This window comes from Elaeis guineensis, chromosome 2, assembly GCF_000442705.2.
Source record: "Elaeis guineensis isolate ETL-2024a chromosome 2, EG11, whole genome shotgun sequence".
Lineage (NCBI taxonomy): Eukaryota > Viridiplantae > Streptophyta > Magnoliopsida > Arecales > Arecaceae > Elaeis > Elaeis guineensis.
The window spans coordinates 3,302,725-3,327,075 of NC_025994.2; the positions used below are offsets into that span (position 1 = coordinate 3,302,725).

General features: G+C 37.7%; 2 protein-coding genes and 1 non-coding gene across 4 annotated transcripts in view; 1 reads left to right on the plus strand and 2 right to left on the minus strand.

Annotated features, from left to right (window-relative positions):
* Positions 1-13,108: 13,108 nt before the first annotated feature.
* Positions 13,109-17,896, minus strand: LOC105033559 (NAC domain-containing protein 21/22). Of its 2 annotated transcripts, XM_073251443.1 has the most exons (4): positions 17,595-17,731; positions 16,006-17,430; positions 15,231-15,502; positions 13,109-14,191 (listed from the first exon to the last, which is right to left on the minus strand). In XM_073251443.1, exons 2-4 carry the CDS (start codon positions 16,064-16,066, stop codon positions 13,718-13,720), a joined length of 807 nt encoding a protein of 268 aa, XP_073107544.1. In that variant the 5' UTR covers positions 16,067-17,430; positions 17,595-17,731; the 3' UTR covers positions 13,109-13,717. The 2 variants fall into 2 exon arrangements, with proteins under 2 accessions (XP_073107544.1, XP_019705747.1); XM_019850188.3 differs by lacking the exon at positions 16,006-17,430 and having other exon boundaries at positions 13,113-14,191; positions 17,595-17,896.
* TRNAV-AAC (transfer RNA valine (anticodon AAC)) lies at positions 16,343-16,416 on the plus strand. Its single transcript has one exon. It is a non-coding gene; the product is annotated as a tRNA-Val (tRNA).
* A 2,378-nt stretch (positions 17,897-20,274) lies between the features above and the next one.
* The window catches only part of LOC105033571 (uncharacterized), a 30,824-nt gene continuing 26,747 nt past the window's right edge, over positions 20,275-24,351 (minus strand). Inside the window, 2 exon segments of the mRNA XM_073251444.1 lie at positions 20,275-20,880; positions 23,915-24,122. Of these exon segments, the coding sequence (XP_073107545.1) occupies positions 23,919-24,122 (204 nt within the window). The 3' untranslated portion in view covers positions 20,275-20,880; positions 23,915-23,918.

Genomic DNA, 24,351 nt, shown 5'->3' on the forward strand with positions numbered 1-24,351 from the left:
TCAACATCGACCCCTGAATATCAGACTATCCATCCATGAGGGAGATCCTTGGAGTCTCCCATGTGCCACATCATCTATGCCATAGCATCTATGATCATTGACGTGTCACTCGATGATTAGATATTTTTAAAAAAATTTCACATCAAATATCACGCCATCACTTATGCCACGTCATCTTGTATGTACCATGCCATCTATGCCGTGTCACCTATGAACGTTGATATATCACTCGATGATTAGATATTTTTGAAAAAAATTTCCTAACAGATGTCACATCATCACCTATGCTATACGAGTAAAATAAAAATTTTCATTCATTATGCCACGTTATCTATGCCATGTCATCTTTATCAGATATTTTTCACGACATAAGCATCAATTATTGCCGGCTAGGATTTTTAATAAGAGAAAGTGGTCAGAATCCAAAAAAAAGATCACATTAAAATGATTTAAAAAGTGTAGGAATTAAACTTTAGTTTTTTATAATTTAAGAATAATTTAAAAAAAAAATCTAACTTAGTTTGGAGACTAGAAATATAATTTATCTAAAAAATTATCTTGTGATGAGCGTATGATACCATACTATTAAAAAGGAGATGAATGGAAGAATCATACCGGGTTAGCATGGTAACTCAAAGAATCTAACATTTTTTTTTTTTTTTTTGGAAGGAACTAAAATTTTTTTAAAAGCGGACGACATAAGTGCAAATCAATCAAAGTACAGGGGTGCTTACAAATTTGTGCCTTTTTTTTTTTGCCCTCTTTTGGTAGCATTGCTATGTACTTCATGTTTCTCGTGCTGTTAGGTGGTGTATCAATCAACTGAACATTTTTAAACTAGCAATAAATGAAAAACCAACTATCAATTACAGATGAAATTTTGGGCTGCTGTTGCTATATTGAGTATTTTTTGCAGGTTATATAGTTATCTTTGCTCAACAGATCTATTGGAGCTCTACAGATCCGGTGTGAAGACCTAACTTTCATGTCCAAGGTCATAGAGCAGGCCTCAACTTACAAGATAAATGTACATAAGACTCTCCATCTATGCAGGCCTACTTTATTACTTGCTTGTTGGAATTGGTGTCTCAGACTCTCCATACTTCTCTCCCACCTAACTGTTCTCTTGTATTCATTTAGTTTGGCTTACAAACATTTGCCTGTGTTTAGATGTATTTACAGTGCCCCCTTTTCAGTTTTGATCTCTCAACCTGTAGGTTGGTCTTTTAATGTTTTGGATGTAATACTTTTAATATAATAAAGATCTGCTCCTTATTCTACCAAAAACAAACTATCAATAAATGAAAAATATAACATATAATACAGTGATGAAGTTGATGATCTTAATTTTGGCCATCCTAGTTTGCTTCCTCTCCTGGGGAATAGCCAAGCATTGCCACCTTAGAGTAGACATTGGAGTAATCAGTACTTCTCTGGAAATGTTAACAGAAAGAAAACAATTTATTGCAAGACTTCTAAACAATTGAAAAATCAATTTCTGTGTTGTCCCTCTTGTTGCCTCTCATTGTTATGTCATTGTATTTAGCAGTTGCATTGATTGAGCTACCAGAAGGTAACATGAAAATGATCCGCCATGCAGCAACAAAATTCATGCAATAATAGTTCGTATAGGTAACAATAGATTTAGGTTATCCACTTCTTATACAGGTCAGTCAATAATGGATTCTTTTAGTTCGTATATGAGCTGCGTTAGAATTTTAATGTGCAGGTTCCCACGATCATATATAATACCATAGGAAAGTAGCAAGTGGTGTCATGATTGCTCTACCGATTTCATACCGAGTCAGGCTTTACGAATGATTATACCTGTAATGAATAATTAACCCGGTGGATTTATCTGTAAGGCAAGATCTTGCTACTTGTGTTCGTGACGGTGCCGACCAGAGAGTGGATTGGTTATTCGCAGCCTCTTGTTCTGAAGCTCATTACGTGTTTTGAAACTTGGCTTTTGTTTTTTCTTTTGTTTTTTTTTTTTGAAGAAATTGTAGAAAAATCTTTTCTACTTTGATATATTTGCATTTATACCTTCTCAACTTTAAAAGTTTTGATTAAATTTTTTGAGTCATCAGTACTGACCTAATGTGATCCTGCGATCGATCTATCATCAAACATCGTTGGTATTTTTTTTTATGTGGTTAATGCACTGGCCTGAAAGGTCATAACATCCTCTCTTTGTTCAGCCTTTATAGGATCCCTTCAACTTTCCTAAACCATACTGTTCCATTCCATCTCAGCCTCCATGCAAGCCCAAGTGCCCACCGATCATGAGCACATCTGTCCCCACCTTCTCATTCTCTCTAGGTCAAGATCATAAAGTTTGAGGAATAAGAACGAGTGACTCACATTTAAGTCATTTGATTGGAAGGAGTCTATTTTTATTTTGATTTCAAAGAGAATGGAAATATTCTAATTTTCCCAAACACAACAATCCCTACTCTTCCCCAGTATTCAAATTCCATTTTAACTTTGGGTATGGACTAAACATAACAAGAGATATGGCCATTTTGATTATCAATCCGATTATGATTGCGAACCAAGCAACCCCTAATATAGTTAAAAGGTTTAAGATTAAAGCATTTGAGAGCCTACTAATACAAATTTTTACTTGATTTCAAATATACTTGACGAGATGCCAGGCATAAGTTTTGTACACGAGCTCGGCCCATCAGTGTCAAAGCCAAGCAACCAAATACAACCTAAAAATAATATAGATTTAGTGAGAGAAATACTTGTTTCATTTTTTTTTATTCTTTGCTAAATGCTTACATTTATTTTTTTGGAATTAACATAAAAAGGCTGATAGTAAAATTGTTAAAACTAATATGATCTAGGGAAGAAATATTGGCATTTATTTTGAAATAACGTAAAAAACATTGCAAGTAATAGTGAGAAATACGCGATAGCCAACTGCGCCATCACGGGGTGGTAAGATTTTGGAGTAACGAACAATCATAACATAGAACAAATCCCCCTTTGAACACGAAACTTTTGCTGCTAGTACATCTGTCAAGCCACTTCCTCATAAAACCCAAATGCACAATCTAGACAATCAAGAACATTCCTAGACACTTCTTGTTAGGTGCATCAAACCCAGAATTTGCTTTATTGGTGATCACATTTTTCTTTCACCTTCTAATCCAAATGATGGGCATAGAATATAGATTAGTATTAATTGTCTCAAGGATTTAGCCATCTCTCAAAAGTATTGGCAAGAAAGTGAGAAAATACAGTAAAGCTATTTTGTTCCTTTTCTTTTTCTGCATGAAGCACCAAAGTTTGAAACTTTAGTGATATTTTATGAGGTCTTAAAAATATTACTGTTACCATCTAAAACCTGATCTGATGGCTGGAAGTCTCCGAGATGTCAGTTTTTAGCGGTTTACTGCATGGTGACCGTTTTGCATATTAAAAAAAAAAAAAGAAAAGATCATCGAATTGGCTCTAATCAAACCCTCCCTTGTGCCAGATGTTGGGTCTTCTTTTATAGACAAAGAGTCCTCCCTTTGTATTTGGGCCCTAGAGTCCTTCATTTGATGGGAAGGGATCTAGTCTTTTTTGGCTCTTGAACAGCTCAAAAAGTTTGAATCCAAATAGAATTTCCACTATGCCATGTGTCACATTTTGGTTGGTAGACATCTTTAGGCCGCATCAGTTATCAATACAAAAAAACATGAGAGATCATGCACTCCATTTAACTTTCATCCTCCTATTGCCTCGTCTTTCTTCAGATATGGCTATTAAAAATGCTAAGGAAATAGAAGAGGTTTACAATCAGAGAGCTAGAGTGTGCTTGGCCTTGTTGGATTATTTTAAACTTATCATTAAATGACTTTGGAAAACTAAAAGACCTCTTGGAAAACTAAAGGGTCTCTTGGAAATCTGAAAGGCCTCCTTGTAAAAAGGAATAGGCTTCTTGATAGATGAAGAAAACATAGAATTCTGTAAATGCTTCTTAGTATTCCATGCATGAATTAAATGCTATGGAATATAAAAAGGCATCTAGGCATCTATAAATAGGAAGGTGATTTGTCCATTGTGGTGTGTGAAGCAAGTATTCTTCTTGTCATCTTTCCACCATAAGAAAAGAGTGTTTATTATTTTTATTTGAGATTCTTCAATTTTATCATTTGGTATCAGAGCCTTGTCTTGTTGAGAAGACTGATCCTAAGAGAAATGGCTAGTGATGGTGTGCAAATGCAAATCCCAAAGCTTACTAAGGAGAACTTTGGGAATTGGTGTATCCAGATGAAGTCATTGTTTGGCTCACAAGATCTATGGGAGATCGTTAATGATGGCTACACCGAGCCTACACCAGATCAAGAGAGAGGGTACAATCAAAATCAAAAGGAGGCTTTGAGAGTAACAAGGAGGAGAGACAAGAAAGCTTTGTTTCAATTGTATCAAGCCTTGGATGAGGTGACATTTGAAAGAATTGCTGAGGCAACTTCTGCAAAGCAAGCATGGGATACTCTCTCCATCATATTTAAAGGAGAAGAAAAAGTGAAGCGAATTCGACTACAACAACTACGGGGAGAATTTGAAGTCGCCACCATGAAGGAGACGGAGAATATCTTCAACTACTTTTCTCGAATATTGGTTATCGTAAACCAATTGAAGAGGAATGGAGAGAAGATAGATGATGTTCGAGTGGTAGAGAAGATACTTCGGTCTTTGACACCGAGGTTTGAGCATATTGTTGTCGCTATTGAAGAAGCTAATGATGTGGATACTCTATCCATCAATGCGTTGATGGGTAAACTTCAAGTCCATGAACAAAAGAAGCAAAATAAAATTGAAGCAGCTAATACAGAGCAAATACTTCAATCAAAGGTGGAGGCCAAAGATCAAAAAGGAAAGGATCAAGGGCAATCTCAAGCATTTCGAGATGCTAGTAGCAACATAAGAGGTGGTGGCAACAACTATCGTGGTCGTGGTCGAGGCCGTAGTCATGGTCGAGGAGGCTACAATGGTGGAAGAGGCCGAACTCCAAATTTCAACAATGGAAGAGGTGGTAGAAGAGGTGAACATGGTCGAGGTAGAAGATTAAATGGAGGTCGTGACCAAGCAAGATCCAATGTTCAATGCTATAATTGCCACAAATATGGGCATTATAGCTATGAGTGTTGGAACAATGAGCAAAGCAACTACTCCGAATCCAAAAACCAAGAAGAAGAGCCAACTCTTCTTTTGGCATGCCAACAAAATGGAGACTTGAAGAATGTGTGGTTTCTTGACTCAGGAGCCACAAACCACATGTGTGGAAGAAAAGACCTATTCGTGGAGTTGCAAGAAGGGGTGCATGGTGATGTGAAGTTTGGGGATTTCTCTAAAGTTCCCGTCAAAGGAAGAGGCAAGATCATGATTCAACAAAAGAATGGTACGTCTGATTTTATTTCCAATGTATATTATGTGCCAGACTTGAAGAGTAATATTCTAAGTATTGGCCAACTTTTGGAGAAGGGTTATATAATTCATATGAAAGGGTCATCACTAACCTTAAGAGATGGGAATGGGAAGCTGATTGCTTGTGTCCAGATGGCGAAGAACAGGATGTTTCCTCTTCTCTTGAAGACAGATTCTCAAAATTGCTTGCAAGTGGATATCAAGAACCCTTCTTGGCTTTGGCATCTCAGGCTTGGACATTTAAATTTTGGAAGTTTGAAATTGCTATCTAAAGATGGTATGGTGAAAGGTCTTCCGCATATATATTATCCAAATGAAGTTTGTGAAAAGTGCACACTAGCAAAGCATACAAGAGCTCCCTTCAAAGGTGGAAAGTCTTGGAAAGCAATGAGACCATTGCAGTTGGTGCATACTGATATATGCGGCCCTCTTCCAGAATCTCATGGTGGTAACAAATATTTTATAACATTTGTTGATGATTTTAGTAGAATGTTGTGGGTTTATTTTCTTAAAGAAAAGTCGGCTGCACTCTCTACATTTAAAAATTTTAAATCTTTAGTTGAAAAAGAATGTAACTATAAAGTACAAATTTTGAGATCCGATAGAGGTGGAGAATACATGTCAAATGCTTTCAGGAACTATTGTGATGAAGAAGGAGTTCGACATCAATTCACTGCTCCGTACTCTCCACAACAAAATGGAGTAGCCGAAAGGAAGAATCGGACCATCCTTGACATGACAAGAAGTATGTTGAAAGAGAAGAACCTTCCCGAGCAATTTTGGGCTGAAGCGGTGGCATGTGCAGCCTATCTCATCAACCGAAGTCCGACAAAGTTCATCAAAGGAATGACACCAAAGGAAGCTTGGAGTGGCTACAAGCCAGGAGTGAGCCACTTGAAGATTTTTGGGAGCATTGCTTATGCCCAAGTGCCACAAGAGAAGAGAAAAAAGCTTGATAATCGAAGCCAAAAGTGCATCTTCATAGGATACAGTGAGCAATCCAAAGCCTACAAGTTGTATGATCCAACGGCAAATAAGGTAATCATCAGTCGAGATGTGGTCTTCAAGGAAGATGATGTATGGGATTGGAGTGGCACAGATTCTCATACCAAATATGTACCACTTCATAATGAAGCTGAGGAGAACATAGAAGTGGAGGCTGTCCAACCAATATTATCACCAGCAAGATCATCTCCACCACCACAAGCTACACCGGCTTCTTCAAGTCATTCTATATCAACAAGAAGTCATGGAAGAAAATTTAGAAGTCTTAATGATCTTTACGATGAAACAGAAGCAGTTGAACAAGTTGATTTATATTGTTTATTTGCTGATGTTGAATCTCTAACATTTGATGAAGCAGTGCAGAAAGCTGAATGGAGAAAGGCAATGAAGGAGGAGATCCATGCCCTAGAGAAAAATAATACGTGGGAGTTAACTACACTTCCAAAAGGACAAAAGGCGATAGACGTTAAGTGGGTGTACAAAGTGAAGCACACTGCTAATGGAGAAGTAGAAAGATACAAAGCTCGTCTTGTTGCCAAAGGCTACAAGCAAAAGAAGGGATTCGACTATGATGAAGTCTTTGCACCAGTTGCTCGACTTGACACCGTGAAGCTTATCTTCTCACTTGCATCTCATCACAAGTGGAAGATGTACCATATGGATGTGAAGTCAGCATTTCTCAATGGCTACCTTGAAGAAGAAGTTTATATTGAGCAACCGGAGGGTTATATCCTTAAAGGCATGGAAGATAAAGTGTATAAGTTACGAAAAGCTTTGTATGGGTTGAAGCAAGCACCCCGAGCATGGAATACACGGATCGATCATTATCTCCAGGGATACGGCTTTGTCAAGTGCCCCTATGAATATGCCACCTATGTGAAGAAAAAAGGAGATGATATTTTGATAATATGTTTATATGTAGATGACCTTCTTGTGACAGGTAGCAGCAAGGAAATGATTTATGAATTCAAAGCAGCTATGGGCAAGGAGTTCGAAATGACGGGTGGAGACTTGATGTCCTATTTTCTTGGCATCGAGGTAAAGCACAGAGAAGATGGCATCTTCATTTCTCAAGGGAGATATGCAAGAAACATTCTAAAAAAATTCAAAATGGAGAGTTGTAAGGAAGTAAACACCCCGGTGGCTTATGGAGAAAAACTTAATAAAGAAGGAGAAGGCAAGGAGGTGAACTCGACTCTCTTCAAAAGTCTTGTTGGAAGTCTTCGCTATCTCACTATAAGTCGGCCCGATATTGTTTATGGAGTTGGTTTGATTAGTAGATATATGGAGCATCCAAAGGAGTCACATTGGATGGCGGCAAAGAGGATTCTTAGATATCTTAAAGGAACTCTTGATCATGGTATGTTTTATGCTCATTCCAATGATGCAAGTTTAATTGGTTTTTCTGATAGTGATTGGGGTGGAGATCTTGATGAACGGAAGAGCACTTCCGGTTATGTTTTTTATTTTGGTGCTAATGCTTTCTCTTGGAGCTCAAAGAAGCAATCTATTGTGGCACTATCTACATGTGAGGCGGAGTATGTTGCAGCGGCATCATGTGTATGTGAGGCTATATGGTTGCGAAATTTGCTAGAAGAATTGGGTCATCCACAAAAAGAGCCTATAAAGATCAATGTTGATAACAAATCTGCTATTGAGTTAGCCAAGAATCCAGTCCAACATGGAAGAAGCAAACATATCGACACTAGATTCCATTTTCTTCGTGATCAAGTCAAAAAAGGAATTGTGGAGGTTGTGTATTGCAAATCAAAGGAACAAGTTGCTGATATATTCACAAAATCACTCAAAAGTGAAGACTATCAAAGGCTGAGGAAGATGCTTGGAGTCATAGCACCAAGATGAACAAGTTTAAAGGGGGAATTGTTGGATTATTTTAAACTTATCATTAAATGACTTTGGAAAACTAAAAGACCTCTTGGAAAACTAAAGGGTCTCTTGGAAATCTGAAAGGCCTCCTTGTAAAAAGGAATAGGCTTCTTGATAGATGAAGAAAACATAGAATTCTGTAAATGCTTCTTAGTATTCCATGCATGAATTAAATGCTATGGAATATAAAAAGGCATCTAGGCATCTATAAATAGGAAGGTGATTTGTCCATTGTGGTGTGTGAAGCAAGTATTCTTCTTGTCATCTTTCCACCATAAGAAAAGAGTGTTTATTATTTTTATTTGAGATTCTTCAATTTTATCAGGCCTACCACGAGTGTTGCTAAGGTTGGCAGCTCTATCGTCCACAGCCACAATAACTTCTTGGTTATGGCACTCAACAAGCAGGCCGAAAACATGACTACTACATAGTGGGTATGACACTCATCATCCAAAACTTCACTATCAAGTTCCAACATACTCCTCCTTTGTCTAAGCCTTCTCATATATATCCTATACCTTTAATTTTTGTTACTCCTCTTAGAGTCAAGAATATATTTGCTTATAAAATATCTTTCTAATTTTTCTTTGATTCAAGCAATTATATCTTCATACTTAGAAATGCTAAAATATTTGCAGGAGAAGAGGGAAACAAAAGATAAGGAGAGGGAGAGAAAAAAATTTGTATTTTTGTTCCATCACAATTGACACATCCTAAGGGTTATATGTAGCATATAGGCTTTATGCAAGGAAATAATATAAGCTGATATAGAATCATCTAATAAAGAATAATATTATGGGCTAATATGGGTTTGTCACGTAATCCTTAAAATCATGTGAAGACTTGAAAATATGCGATCGCTAAAATTATGCAATCTCTCTAGAAGCATGTGATCACTTGAAATTATTCTAACATCTCTCTAAAACTCAATGTGGTACTACAGATGCCAACTAAAGTTTGAAAACTAGATCACGAATGTACTCGAAAGCTGACATGTCAAATTAGAAACAGCAGTAGCAATTCAAAAACCAACATGAGAGCTTAATAGCTGATATAGCATCTCAGAATCTAATGTGATGGTAGATTAAGAGCTGACGTAGCAGTTTAAATACTGAATGATATATCAACAACTAACCTAGCAGCATAAAGATTGATGTAATATATTAGGAGCTGTTGTAGCAACCCAAAAGTTGATGTAGTAGATTACCAGTTGAATAGCAACTCAGAAGCTAATATAGCAAATTTGATGGCATGGATTTTTATGTCTAATTAGTAGCTGATGTAGCTCTCATATTAAAGTAATGCAGCAAAACGATTCATGTGTCAAGCTTTGTGGCTGAATAGATAATGGTGTGGCAAGATATCATGGGTGTTCAATGATGATGTGGCTTGCCTATGTTAATGCAATAAAGTGACATATCAGTTATTGTGGTTGCTTTATATGATGTGGCAATGAGAAGACACAAAAAAAATTAGTGTAAAAATTAGTGTAGTTGTGGTGAGGGCCCGTGCTCGAAAAGAAAATGATTGAAGGCCGATGATCCTCGTAGATAAAGCTGCCGTACAAGAGAAGGAAAGGGTCTCAAATTATGTGGTGAAAGAGCTAGATGTAGCCAATGAAATCAACAATTGAGAGAAATTTGTCGAACAATGGTGAGGAGAGACGATGGAAGATCTAAAGCTAAAGAAAAAAAAAATGGGGGAGAAGAGCTATAGATACATCAGAAAGTAAAGGATCTTTAGATATTGATTCACTTAGAAATAGAGATCGATAGATCTGCAACAAGAGTATACTCTTCAAGACTTTTAGATATGTTAACGACAGTTATAGTAGAGGCGGAAAAGATGTGGCATCATATTAAGTGATCAATGGCTCTGATACTATATTAAAATATTTGCAGAAGAATAGGATGAGAGAGAGAGAGAGAGAGAGATTTGTATTTCTGTTTCATTATATTCAGTACATCTTAAGGATTATATATACTAGCATGGAACCTCTATAAAAAGAATATAATATAGACTGACACAGAATAACATTAACAAAAAAAAAAAAGATTTATGAGCCGATATGGGTTATTATATGATCCTTAAAATCATACGATCGATCCCTAAAATTTTATGGTTATTTCAAATTATGCTAGCAAGAAATACTGACCGTGCTATCATCTCCTCAAGAATTTTGGGGTGGCCAATGCTACAGTTAGCTTACGTAATCTGTTGGTGCTGCTGCTCGGGCCCTTCATGCAATGCAAGGCTCACCAGATTTTTGAAAGCTCCGGAGGCATGGTGACATGCTTCCTCTCTCAAATAAAGAAAAAATTTTTGTGCATCGTGCGTGGTGCGGAATGCGCACACCTTGCACAGTGATTGACTCATGCATGAGGCCAGCTGCACGCAGAAAAAAAAAAAAAATCATCGATCCCATACATGAGCCAATCACCGTATGCGGTACATAAAAAATTTCTCCTCACATAAAACACTTCCGATCACTAGTTCATTGAAGTAAGTCTTTGGATAATTAGTGTTGGCCGCTATTCTGTCAAGACCATAGACCAAACATCTAATAGTTGGGTCATACCCACATTTCAACATCATAAACTATTAAGCACCAATTCACAAATTAATTATCACAAAGTAGCGGCACGTAGACCTTGGGTGGTTGGGTGGGCAGGTGATGGTGAGGTGGGGAAGAATGGAAACTTGATGAATTATGTCACCCTGCGCCAGCTTAGCCTTTCTACAGTGGCCCTTTCTAAGGCCTATTGGAAGGAAGGTTCATGTTTATTAAGCATTGCCTTGTCTAGTCTTACGGTGTTTGTCACGTATGCTTTTGTTTTTGGCTCAAGGAAAAGGAGTTGCAGGCAAAAGGGTGAGTCTAAAACAAGATTTAGATTATCACCCTACTCCCTTTGTCAACTTGTGTTATAGTTGGTTATGATACAAAAGCCTAAAGCTATGTTTCATAGTTTGATGGAAGTCTCTTTCTAATAAATTGGATGCCTCTCCCACTGGCCTGGTCTAAACGGACATATATATATATATATATATATATATATATATATATATATATATATATATATATATACTATTTGTGAAGGTACGTCTTAGCTATGTTGTCATTTCATAGACTGCTGGAACTTCCTTCTATGATTGATTGGTATCTTCCTCTTATTGGAGAGAATAATTTGGATAAGAGTTTAAACAGTCAAAACAGTAGCCATGGGGCATTGTTAAATTAGTATTTCTTTATGCTGGAGTCGGTTGGGTTAGGATTTACCTATAGAATTTTTCAATGAAATGAATGGGATTTTTATATTGCAGTAGAGGAAAGAGTCCATAGCTTAGAGGTTGGCAGAGTGTTGCTTTCAAGAATCTCAGTCAATAAATTATGAGGCAAGTAGGATTTGAATGCTATCTGGTTCAACACATCAACCTAACTGCGAGAGGCTATATATGTGGGTGATTGGAGTATGGACACATTAAAATCAAAAATAGTACTGTTGAATATATAACTGTTGGATCGTCCGGGGAGAAGTTGCTAAACAAATGAAGTGGACCATGTAATCTGTCGCTTTTATATGTCAGCAAATCTAGCCTCGGATCGTATAATATTTCATAGTATATTTACAAAACAGATAATTCTACTTATAAAAACAATAAAAAAAGATAAATAAAAGAGATCCCAGTGATGGCTTCAAAGCTTGCGGTATCTTTGTTATTTATTATTGTCCACTGGAAATAATATGGCTACTTGCATTCCTCTGGAAAATAATAGAATTCAGTTATATAACTGATGGCAAGATCCAATCAAGCTTTGGATTTTTATTTAGGAAAGAATAACTTAATGACCGGATAGCGAGTATAGGGTATGAGTTGCACCTGATTAAACTAAAATCAGTCAAATATTGATTTCATTCCCTCTATTCATAAATTGATCGGAGGATACGTTGTTGTACCGGTAAAGCTTGAATTTTATCCATGCCATGTGCCATACTTAACTATTTATTTCGTCAATACCAAGATATTCCATGGTTTATATAGTGGAGAATTAGTTGTATTTCTGATTGTAAAGAAAAAAAATTATTGTAATTTTGTCTCGCTGAACCTAAATGAATCTAAGAGATATGAAGCTAGCTACAAGAGAGAGAAATTTAAATAGATATAGTGGAGATAACTTCCTTTTATCAATAAGAGTCCTCACTTGATTAAGAAGGCAACCTAATTAAGCTAGATAAAATTCCTAGAAACATTTAGTTATCAACATTGTATTACCTTTTTTTTTTTTTTTTTTTTTTGGAAGAATCATATTACCTGATTGTTGTGATGCAGTGACATATATGATTATACATGCATGCTTCAAATGTATATTCCTTGCACTCCATGATAACACCACCTATTTAATAAAAAGTGAGTAACCTTCATTCATAAATCACTCTCTTCTTTCTTATTCTGAAGATGATTGTTAAAAACAGTAAACAACTTTTGGTTGAGAGATCTTATAATTCTTCTACTGCTAAAGAAGAAGGCTTGATATATAACTTAATCCTTGCTTATATTTACTCTCACCCATAGATTGAAAGCATGGGTTTAATCATAGAGTATCCTTGTTTAACAGCTTAATTGTTGCTGATCAATATTATACTTCAAATTCCCGTAAAACTCAAAATACCGCCCCATTCGAGGGATAGTTCCATCTTATGATTTTCATATAAAGCATCCAGTAATGTGAAAGGATAAGAATTAGCTTTTCAAACTTATGCTGAAAGTGCATGCAAGAGAACTTGCATAATAAAGAAACCAAAGATTCCGACCTAATGATGATGGAAGAAATTCTGACCAACAGACTCCTTATGGAAAATATCATTTAAATTGTCACTCCAAAATGATAGTCCATATCAAGTAATATCATGGAAGAGATTCGGTGTTACACAATCTCATAAAATTGACTTCACATGCAAAAACCAACACACCCCAAATCTTGTGTAACCACACGCAACTGTGCCGACCTGCATGATCCATTGCACTTGACTCACAACCTGCAACAAAAGACATGACTAATGCCCCCTGAATCAAAATCAAGTCTTCTTCACATGGTGTGGGATGGAGTCTACCAGCCAGCCAGAGACCTTTGTCATCAATAATCATCAATCTCACCCTTTTCTTTTGTCGCATTAGCCGAATTTTTCAAATTGCCCATAAAGCGCATTCACTTGGAGAAAAATTAAGAACTCTCCATTATAGGAAACAAGTTCTTAGACAATGACAGAAAAACATCAGCAATCTCACACCTTATATATATATATATATATATGAATAGACAATATGATACTAATTTAGTAGGTAACTCACTATAATTGGAAGATACCTTAACCTCTCAAGCTTCACCAATCTTCCCTAGGATTCAAAAAGGGTTCCAAGATGAGGGCAGACCCGTCTCAGGGAAGCAACCCCACAAACTCCCGTCGACCAAAGTTGGTGGTACCTCCCCCATTGGATTGCCCTCCAGCTTGGTGAGCTGGTTTAGGACCGCCTTTATGACATTTCTATCACTGGATAGTGGGTTGAGACAAGAGCTCAACTCAGGCAAGGCCCCCAACTGGGCCAGGCCTTTGGTTAAGGGCAGGCTTCCTTCCACCAGGGGCAGGTGTGGGGCCAAGGTTGCTGGGGGCTGGGAAGTGTGGCTTGGAGGAAAGCTGGAGAAGCAGGGCACCTGCTCAAACCCCTCCAAGTTCTGTGGGGTTTGGTCAATGGTGATGTAGGTGTCCATGAGAGATGGGAGTGAGGAGGAGCCTGTGTCATCATAGCTTGTCTCCATGCTTGGCTTGGTGGAGAAGCCCCTATGCTTGTAGAACACTCTACATAGGACCCAATCTCCCTGTTTAAAGAAAGAGAGAAAAAAAGTCATAGAAGTCATATGATATTATTATGATTAGAGGACTATCTAGTTGATCATGAAAGTCCGGAATATGACAATAATTAAGCACTTGCAATGGCTTGTGAGAATGGAGATTTAGATATTTGATAATTAACAAACCTTGTGATCATCTTTACACTGGTGATCAATGGTTGGAACTTAATTGGTAGAAGTTTTTTCTCAAGTTGATGTAAACTTGGTTAGGTTACTAGATGACTATGTTTGCAACACATGGATAATTATGTAGGCATTACAGTTAGGCTAATGAATGCTTGAAACAATTTTTTTTTTTTTAATTTCAAATTTGAATATATCTTTAGGTTATGATGAATGAGATGTCAACAGATTAAGCCACAAATCATAATTCTTGGTGTTTATTTTGTAATTTTAGCATTTTCTACTTGGCCTGCTAGACAAAGTGATGTTAATTGTAAGTGAAAAAAGATGCAACCTAGTCAAAAAAAAAAAAAAAAAAAAAAAATCAAGGGAGAAAAGCGATACTAAATTGATTTTCTAACGGAAAAATATATTAATACTAGCATGGTAGGAAATTTAGTGTTGCGTAGCATATGTGACAAAAAGTTAGGCATGACAAGAATGGGACAGAACAGGAAGATACATCAAAAAAATAAACATAAAAGTATATATCATAGGGGACAACATAGAGTTCCATATTCTGTAGATAGTTAGGGGAAAACTATGTCTAAGTAAATATAGATAGGACTTAGGAGTAATGAAAGCAACTGATAGCCCACAAGGTTGGTACTTGTAGAGGAACAAGTAGTGGCAGTTTGCACAGCATGAGCCAAACAAAAATCTAGATAAATAATGGGTTATTTTTCTGATTACAAAAAAGAAAAAAGAAAAAGCTCATTATTATAATAACTCCTGCAATTTTCACTACTTTTTTTCACCCTAAGCAAAATGAAAAATATTATAACAAAGTGATCGGGAACTTATATTAATTCTTCAAGTAGAAAATTTAATATTATGAGATCACCTTGAAGGATAACTTGGTGAGATCACCAGGTCCTTCCATGCGGAACTCATGCATGACCCACTCGGTTTTCTTTCCCTTGGGAGCTCTTCCTTGATAGAAAACAAGTGTCTTCCTCATCCCAACAAGCACTCCCTTTCGAGCTACCAGCCTATCTTTTCCGGTGGCCTTCCAGTAGCCCGACGACGTTGCGCGATTCGTTCGCTGCCCGGTTGCATATTTCCGGTCTCGGAGACTGAAGAAGTACCACTCCTTCCCCGCAACACAAGCCATTTCTGCCTCACAAATCAGTTGCATCAGTATCCAAAGCCACAAGTCCAGCATCAATAATAATTCAGTGTGGGGAGAGAGGTTAAAAGAAAGGTTTGGAGTGCATGCACAAGTAGCAAACATGAGGAGGCAATAGTAATGCAACAGTAACAGCAGTCAGTGAATACAATATTTATGATTTACTTCACTCATGTAATGAAATCTATGTGTTACCAAGTATGAAATCTTAAAAACAGATGATCAAGGGCAGGGTTGTAATTTGATATACTCATGCGACTAAGTAACAATCAGGAGATAACCTCCAAATATTCTTCAATGATTAGCATTTTACGTCCTCGAAGCATCTTGATAAGGTTGCACTCCTTAAGTGTAACCTTTAGAAGAGAAATAAATGAAATCATATAAACTATCATCCATGAAACAAGTGCTAGCGAACAACAGCGAATGTTTGATATCGAAATTGACCCATGGATGAAAGGTTTTGTGGAGTTGGTGCCATGCAACGAACCTTCCATGTCCTTGTTAGCATCAGCATGTAACCTAACCCCATGATGTGGATTGCTTGTCATGGTGTCGATGATTGATGCAGTAGCACATCGTGATCAGAGACCCCTCGATGATTTCAGCATGCTGTTGGCATTGACATGAAATATCTCAATCGATCCACACTTTATTATTGTAGCCAGGGAGTTGGGATCAAGGTGATTCACAGCTGCACAAACACGTGTGTGGTCTGTTTTAGATTGGAAACCTCTCCCTGATCTTTGCAATACGCCGACTTCTCTCTAGGTTGACTGATATTTATAATTAATCAATATATGAAATATAACTCATCAAGTATTTGAGGTGTCGTGGTGTAGTTGGTTATCACGTCAGTCTAACACACTGAAGGTCTCCGGTTCGAGTCCGGGCGACGCCAGTTTGATTTTTATATTTTTTCTATTTTCAAATATTAAATTTTTTTTTTTTTTGATTTCCAAAAATTCTTTTCCTTTTATTTTTCCCCTTCTTCTGTTCTTAATCCCAAAATCCCTTGGATTCTTTTCCTTTTTTTTCTTTTTTCCACTTCTTTCCCCTATTGGGGAGAGAGAGAGGGAAAGAGAGTCTGGACTCTAGAGTTAGGCAATGTCTTTATCTTTCATTCTTTTTTCTTTTTTCGCTTCATGTTGTACCATAATTTAGACATTAGCAGAAGGAATAAACTGTGGAAAGCTGGCAAGCCATCATGGATGGGACAAGACACATGAAGAGGTTAAAAGAGTGACCGAATTCTGGCACAAGAATATTTTTCTGTTAGGAAGAAGGTAAGCTGAAAAACGAGAAAGCCAGTTTCAGGTATATATATATATATATATATATGTATATATAGGATTTTAGTTGGAAATTAATACTAATATAAAGGTGCCCTTATAATGTGCTGAGAAAAATATACGAGTTAGGACCAGGATACTTTAAGAAAAGCAAGTCTTTTGAACAAAAGAAGTGAGTAAAATCCATAAAATAGAACTTACAAGAAGGACATGATAAGCGTCTAGCTAAAAAGATGAATGATCTAGATTAGAAGAGAGCGGGACCACAACTTAATTACTTGGAATAAGGATTTCATGTAATTTCTTGGCACATGAGTGCTGCTGCTCCTCCATATTCTCAGCTATTCCATTTTAACAAAGTTGCGACCTTACCTTCCATAAGACAAAAAAGGAGCCAATGATGGTGCATCAATAAAGAAAATGTTCTTTTGTTGAGGAAGGATACATAGGAACAATTCTCAACATCCAATACCAAATCCCTTGAGATAAGCCACAATCATTTGCCTGGAGTCCTGGACTTTTTCACACTGGGTTTCCATGTCAGAAGAATAGGAATAGAACTGCATACATACCCTCGTCATGGTAATCCCATGATAAGAAATGGCTTCTGAAAATATGGAGGACTACATGTAGATATGTCCAGACCATGTAAAGAGAATAGAGGTAGAACTCATGTTATCAAGAAACAAAGCCATGCCATGGAAGCCAAGCTCAGTTCTACAAAGCAATCAATCTAAAAGAGGTGGTGGAGAAGGTAATCAAGGGAAGTGACTATGGTTGGTCTTACCAGGGAGATCCCATGGTTCACACTTGTTGAGGTCGACATCGACCATCATCGGGCTGCCCCAGAAGCTCCCGCTGCAGTCTCCGGTGACCTTCATCATAAGGTAGTCACATATCAGCTCATCATCCCTTGGGTGGAACCGGAATCCTGGAGGCAGTTTAGCCTCCACCATGCTTAAGATGCTCATGGAGCTATCCTTGAGATAGAAACTAGAGAGAGAGAGAGAGAGAGAAGAGAAAGGGGGTGATGGGTTTTCCATCAAACCAAGGGGAATTAGAAGGTGTATTAATAGAAGTACAAGTCAACTTCTAAGGGGAAAGAGGGGGGTTGGGGGAAGGTGGTGAGGAATAGAATGGAATGGAATGGAACAGTGGTCACATTTTTTGTCGTATCTCTGGACTATGTGACAGCACCAGTCGTCGGCTTCCACACGTGGCGTGGTGACGTGGCATACCGGTCTTCGCCCGCCAACCCCCACCACGAGAGGGTGATGACGTGGCCGGTCCGCGTTTTCTCTAGATAGAGTTGGCGACTTCTCACCTCCTCCCGAGTTATGGCACAGGGCTTGGACCCCGCCCTTGCCCTCGTCGGCTCTTTTGCCCCTAACCAAAATTAGTTTCCCCCTTGGTACCATTCTATGGATCTTCTTACAGATCTCTAGGGCTACCAATTGGCACAGGTCTCAATCTAATTATCAAATCTTGATGTATAAATTAGTTAGATCAAGTCTGTTTTGGCAATGGACTACGTAATACATGATAATCCTCCCCCGGATACTCCTGACTTTCCAGGCCATGGTGACGGCAGGATTTGATCTCAAATCATTTGGTATCACGACCAAAAACTTTGCTAGTTTGAAAATTTTAAATCTCTTAAATTATATACAAATGTTTGAACTAACTTTTCGGCACCAATTCAGATCTATTCCCAGTTGATCAAGTTACTTCTTATTTTAGAAAATCCATACCCGACTGGTTGAAAATAGAGTACTGAAATTAGCAACCATGGTGGATCCATAGGACATGGTCCAGTATGACTTGGCATCTAAGCGGAGTTGGGTTGGGTTCTGGATTTTTCTTTTTTTTTTATTTAACGTAGATTAATGATATGATAATCAACTGCTACAAGATATAATTAGAGCCACCTAAGTAGAGGAAGGTTACCTGCCTCAATGATGGGAGTTGTTTAGGTCTGTCTGTTGTCATAACATCATTCATAATGGTTACAATCTCGCCCAAATCAATCCTAGCACCGCAACAGCTCAACAGAGGTGATACCACCACCATTCGTTTACACAACAAAGAAACCAATATTAGCCAATCTTGTCACACTTGCAATGGCATTTTCATCAATCAAGACAGCAACCACCGCTAGGGTTTGGCTTGTTTCCGTCGCCGGTCAGTTCAAGTTTGACTCAATCTCAATCATGCACATGCACCCATCGAACGAGCCAATTTTTCGAGCCCAGCACAGACCCAGACATGTTCTTCAAGGTAAAAACTGTTGCTTGGAATCTTACAGCTAGCGGTAAATTGTTCCATGAACAGAGAGCTTGAACCCGAAGGACAGCAAACCAAAGTCCAACACTCCAAGATAAAGCCAGATTCGTTTGTAGCCCTATGTTTCTAGGGCCAATCTTCCCAAAAATCTCGTTCCACCATCCGATGGAAGGTTTTGACTTCTGCTGCCTTGATTTCCAGAATGGAGCTCACCACCGAATACAGCAGTTTATATCCAATGTCATTCAAAGTAATACCCAATCTGAAGATCCAATAGATTTTGCTTCCACCTTGCCTTGGATTGGAGGTATGAGTCAAAGGTACATGGTTGCAACAAGACTTGAAAGGTACATTAGGTGGAAACTCCATTAGTGCCCCAACCACATGAAATGGACAGGCAGCATGGGCATACAAGTTGCAGCACAAAGCCGTCATCTCTCTAGGGCATTCCACGTGGCCGGCATTTTCGCGCCGCCATCCATCCTGAACATGGCTATCCAATCAAGATCAGGAGACTAACAATTACAACATCTCAATCCAACAGTGTCAAAATTGTCAAGGCCATAAGACCATATAGTATTTATGACAAACCACAGGATACTCGATCTTAAACCATTGGCTGCAATGAAAACACCTGAAAGACAGAACAATATTTCCATCTCCTGGTTGGGTGATCATCCCAGTAAGTTGACCCCATCATTCAAAAGTGAAGATGAGAACTCTTCAGAATGCCTTCCAGTGTACAAATGCAAGTGCCAAGATCTTGATGTAACGAGAGAAAAGAAACTCTTTTTATCTGACAAGACTGTATTGAGCTATGAAAATTTCCACAGCTACAGCCCCCATCCTTTTCCACTCTTTTTCTTTGATAATTGAGCTCCTGTCATCTTGCTGAGAATCCAATGAGACCAATCTGGAAGGCCCTATGCTCCACAAGGGACCAATGAAGGAGATGAAAGAGCAGCCATAGGCATCATAATGTGGAGGAAATAGCATGGGCAGCTGGCAACCAACCATAGCACACCGCGTGCTCCACATGGCAACAAACGAGGTAGCGGATTGGATGATTCCACCCGTGATCTTAGGCATGATGTAAGTCAATAGGCTGTCTAGGCCTCTATTGCACCTGTCATTAGCCACAAAGAGTTTGATTTTTTTCAGCTACCATGACATAATCCATTAGATAGATCAGAGTGTTCTCATTTTCGTCACAACTGTGGTAAACATTAACACAACATTTTGTGCTGAAAAAAAACAAAACCATCAGAAAACATGGGTGAATTTCAGAAGCAAATGAGCCACAAGAAGCTGTGCTCAGTGAACAATTGATACAAAGTCATCAGAGCTTAAATAATATCAAGCATGAATCCTGCCCATACAGGACCCATGACAATGGAAAGATGCAGGTAAGGCCACTGCTCAGTTGCCACACCCATTGGGGTGAATAAGATCATAGGCACAAAGGATGCCCAGGACCCAGCCAGTATAAGCCCAATACACTTTGACCATGTTAAAGTGCATAACTTGTCTTGAAAAGAATTGCACATGCAAAGATGCATCACCTTCAATGCCAGAAGGGAAGACCATCTCATTCTACTCAAGTATGGAAACTTGTGTAATACAGCTCCATCATCTTTGTCAACCTTTTTTCTTTTTTTCGGTAAAAAAACTTTGTCAACCTTTAAATACTTCAATTTCCTATTGCTGATAAAATAATGAGATGCCAAATTGCTCATCTGGTTTTGTGTGGTCAAGGGCCTCAAGGCCTCTATGGAACCTCTTATAATGACCTGTGAACAACAGTCAACATAGTTAGGTAGGTCAAGGTGGATGGGCATATGATATCCCACTCATCCCAATCCACTAAATTGAAATTTGAATCACTAAACGTGGAAAGCTGAAAAGGGCAGGCCCCTGCTTTCAGTCGAGAGGGAGATGAATCAGGTCATACTTGTCCACAGGATAATTTACCAATATCCAAAAGTTAGACAGTTTGCAGATGGCACTCAATCTCCCAGGACAATATTTTTTCCATTATCAACAAAGGTTGATAAATACAGTATGGCCTGATTGTCTAGAAAAAGTCCTTCCGAAATAGAATTCAGAAAGACATGTCACCTTTTTTTTTTTTTTTTGAGGAGAGGTTGCTTATATTAGTGGTTGTGCAACAAAAGCATATTAAAATTGTATGACTCTGAAAATATATTGTTAAGTATTTAAGATTGTAAGTGCAGTATACTAGTTAACCACATCTAAGAAATTAGTTTTATGACTCCGAGCTGTTGACATAAAGTTCATAAAAAAGGCCACCAGGGTAGGGCTCTGGATGAAAAGCATGGATTAAGAGTGATGATTCATTAGAGATAAACTTCAAAGTAAGTGCCAATACTGATATAAAATATGAAACAATGACCTTTAGCATTATGCAAAAATATTGCAGCAGATTGGTTGACTAACTATACCATGTAGGTTCAGTAAATTGTCAAGTGGAAAAGGCAACAGTGGCATATCTGAAACCTTATGCTTTTAGACATTTTGGAATTATAAAAATTAGCTGTCATATGAAGGACTACGGAAAATCTATACTTTTAATGAATCAATTCATTATATGAAGGACTACAGAAATTCAAACCCATCATTAACAGTCACTGATTACAGATTAGCAAAGTTTTAGTAGTCTAGGCAATTCATGGAAGTGGATAAGAGAAGACTTCAACCAGAATCACAAAAGCTAGTCAAATCAAGAAAATATATTTAATACACGAGACCTCCAGTGCGTAAGTTGGCAGTATTATCATGACATCACCACTCCAACCTCTGAATGGAAAGGTTTTACCGGGTCATGCAGAAATTTCTCCACATGTTTAGAGTGTCAAGTACAGGCTCTTGGTCCTATATCTTTTAAAATCCCTTTCTGGATATGAGGGACTCTTGGTATTTAACTGAAGTGGTGGAACTGTTTTTTGAAAAAAATGGAATTATGAACAACTAGACATAGCTAGTAAAAGAACACAAGACCAAAGTCGCCATGCCCCCAAAAAAAGAAAAGCCAAAGGATGAGATTATATTTTCTATTTCTTTATCCATGATCACAATAATCTGCGATGACTGAAAACATATATGTCGTATTACATAAGATCATCAACCAACATGAAGCACGCAAAACCCTCAAAGTCTTGAATTAGTGATGCCAGAGTTTCTTCAAGACAGCTGGCAGAGCATCTTTGTGCAAATAACTCCAAAGAAGGCTGTGCTACAGGGGTGTAATAGAGAAAGCGGATCTTAGGGGTTGCACGTGAACTTTGAAATTCCTGTACAACTTTACAAAGTAATCATAAAATAATCAAGTGACACAAACATTGCTACAAGTCCACATGACCGGAGGATAACTGATGACGTGTTGCCTAATCTTTTTCTGCAGGAGATTACATTTCATTTCTTTCATATTGTGAAGCAAAAATTATCCATCTTGAGGTTGCCTAAGTCACTAATGCAATTTACTCAACAGGCCCTTCCAATGATAAAGTAGAATTACCATGTTTAATTATCCAGAGTCAGGTGAAGTTAGACAAAATCCAACAGGTACACTACACCTATGACATCGTTTGGTGTTGCAAAAGAAGAGTGCCAAACATGCAGCTTGAGAACCAACATCCCTGGACTTGATCCTAGGACCCGACCAGGTTGCAAGTTTATTAGTGTATCTAGTGAAAGAGGCTTTTATTAAACTAAACTGAAATTTTGGCAAAATCTGTCACTTACAAATTAAGACCAGAGTCCACAAAAAAATCAACATCTCAGAACAAATGCAACTCAACGCATTTCAGCACACAGTACCATGGTCAAATACAATACAGGAAAAACAGCATTGCAAAATTTGACTCAAACAATTTGCTCTCCATTATAAGCACAAAAATTTGCTGAAAAAAGGTACTTGAGCATGCAAGTTCCTCCAATGCACATTAACAAGAGACATGGCAGTTTTGAAATAATTAAAGTACCTTAGGTAAATCTTGACAAAAAGATAGCAAAATGCCATAGATAAATCCTAGCACAAAGACAGCAAAATGTCATTGGTGGGATAAGTAAAGTAAGCTTTTGCATAGATATCCCATTTTCAATAAGTCAGGTCATCTGGAAACGTCTCTATTTAATATCACTTCAAAACAGTCTATTTTATTTTCTAACAGAGATCTCATCCTCCATGTATGCCAAATAGTGGAGCTTAAAACCTAAATGAGTGGCTGCACCTAAAGTACTATGGATTTTCAAAATATAGTAGAGTAGATCAGATCATAAAAGCTGAAGATACTTATTTATGAGAATGCAAATGATATCTCAAGGAAATGAAAACCGAAGAGGGAACATAATTTAATGTCATGTTCTGCACTTGGAGACTCAGAGCTCAAAAATAACTTAATGGAACACAACACTCATGTACCTGGCTCCTTTCCATATCCGCAGTTTCAGAGGCAATCAGAAAATGAAGATCATAGTTAAATGCCTAAATTTGTTTTCTGAAAAATGTGTGCTCTCTCAATGAAATCATCTTGCAAAATTAAATGAATAAATATTAAACAGATGCTGATTCTACCCACTAGCTCTGACCTAACCACAGACAACTTTCAGATGACATATCACAGTAATAATAATTGGGTTTACCAGAAGTCCTAACTAAAAGAAAACATTTTATATTCTTTTGATGACTGAGGTGTACCTTACCATTTCTCTTGTGAAGTGGCTCAAAGTAACTACCCAACAGCATGAACAACATACAAGAACATACATGCCCATATTCAGGATATGCAAAGAAATAATTGTTACCATGTCATGTTGCAACTGTATCTGCACCAGTTTTTCGGGCAACTATAACCACATTCCTTGGTGATATTGTAGGATCAAATAGAGGAAACAACAATGCCTCCACTGAATTGCCTTGCTCTTGAAGAAACAAGAGCCTATCAAGCAAAATGTAAGTTTCTACTAGCGGCCCTAGAGCAGCCCGCAGAGACCAAAAAGGACCCACAAATTCCTGCATGAGTAAAAGATTAATCATGTATCAACTATAGCATTAGCAAATGTATCTTGACCAGACTTTCATGTAAGCTAATTTACAGTCATTCAAGCTGGGAATGCAGATTAACAGAACATCTCCTATAAAAGTATGAAATGGCCATGTTATCAGGAGGTTAGATTCCACTAATCATGTTGAAAGAAATAGCTCAAAGGAATCCAATTTATTAATGAGATTCCATCTCTTT

What these genes read in the sequence shown, in the direction of transcription:
- LOC105033559 (XM_019850188.3), bottom strand. Translation starts at nt 17,850, where the DNA reads ATGGAAAACCCATCACCCCCTTTCTCTTCTCTCTCTCTCTCTCTCTCT. An exon ending in TGAACCATGGGATCTCCCTG is followed by an intron (nt 15,503 to 17,594) that starts GTAAGACCAACC and finishes TTTGTGAGGCAG; the next exon opens with AAATGGCTTGTGTTGCGGGG. An exon ending in TCACCAAGTTATCCTTCAAG is followed by an intron (nt 14,192 to 15,230) that starts GTGATCTCATAA and finishes TTCTTTAAACAG; the next exon opens with GGAGATTGGGTCCTATGTAG.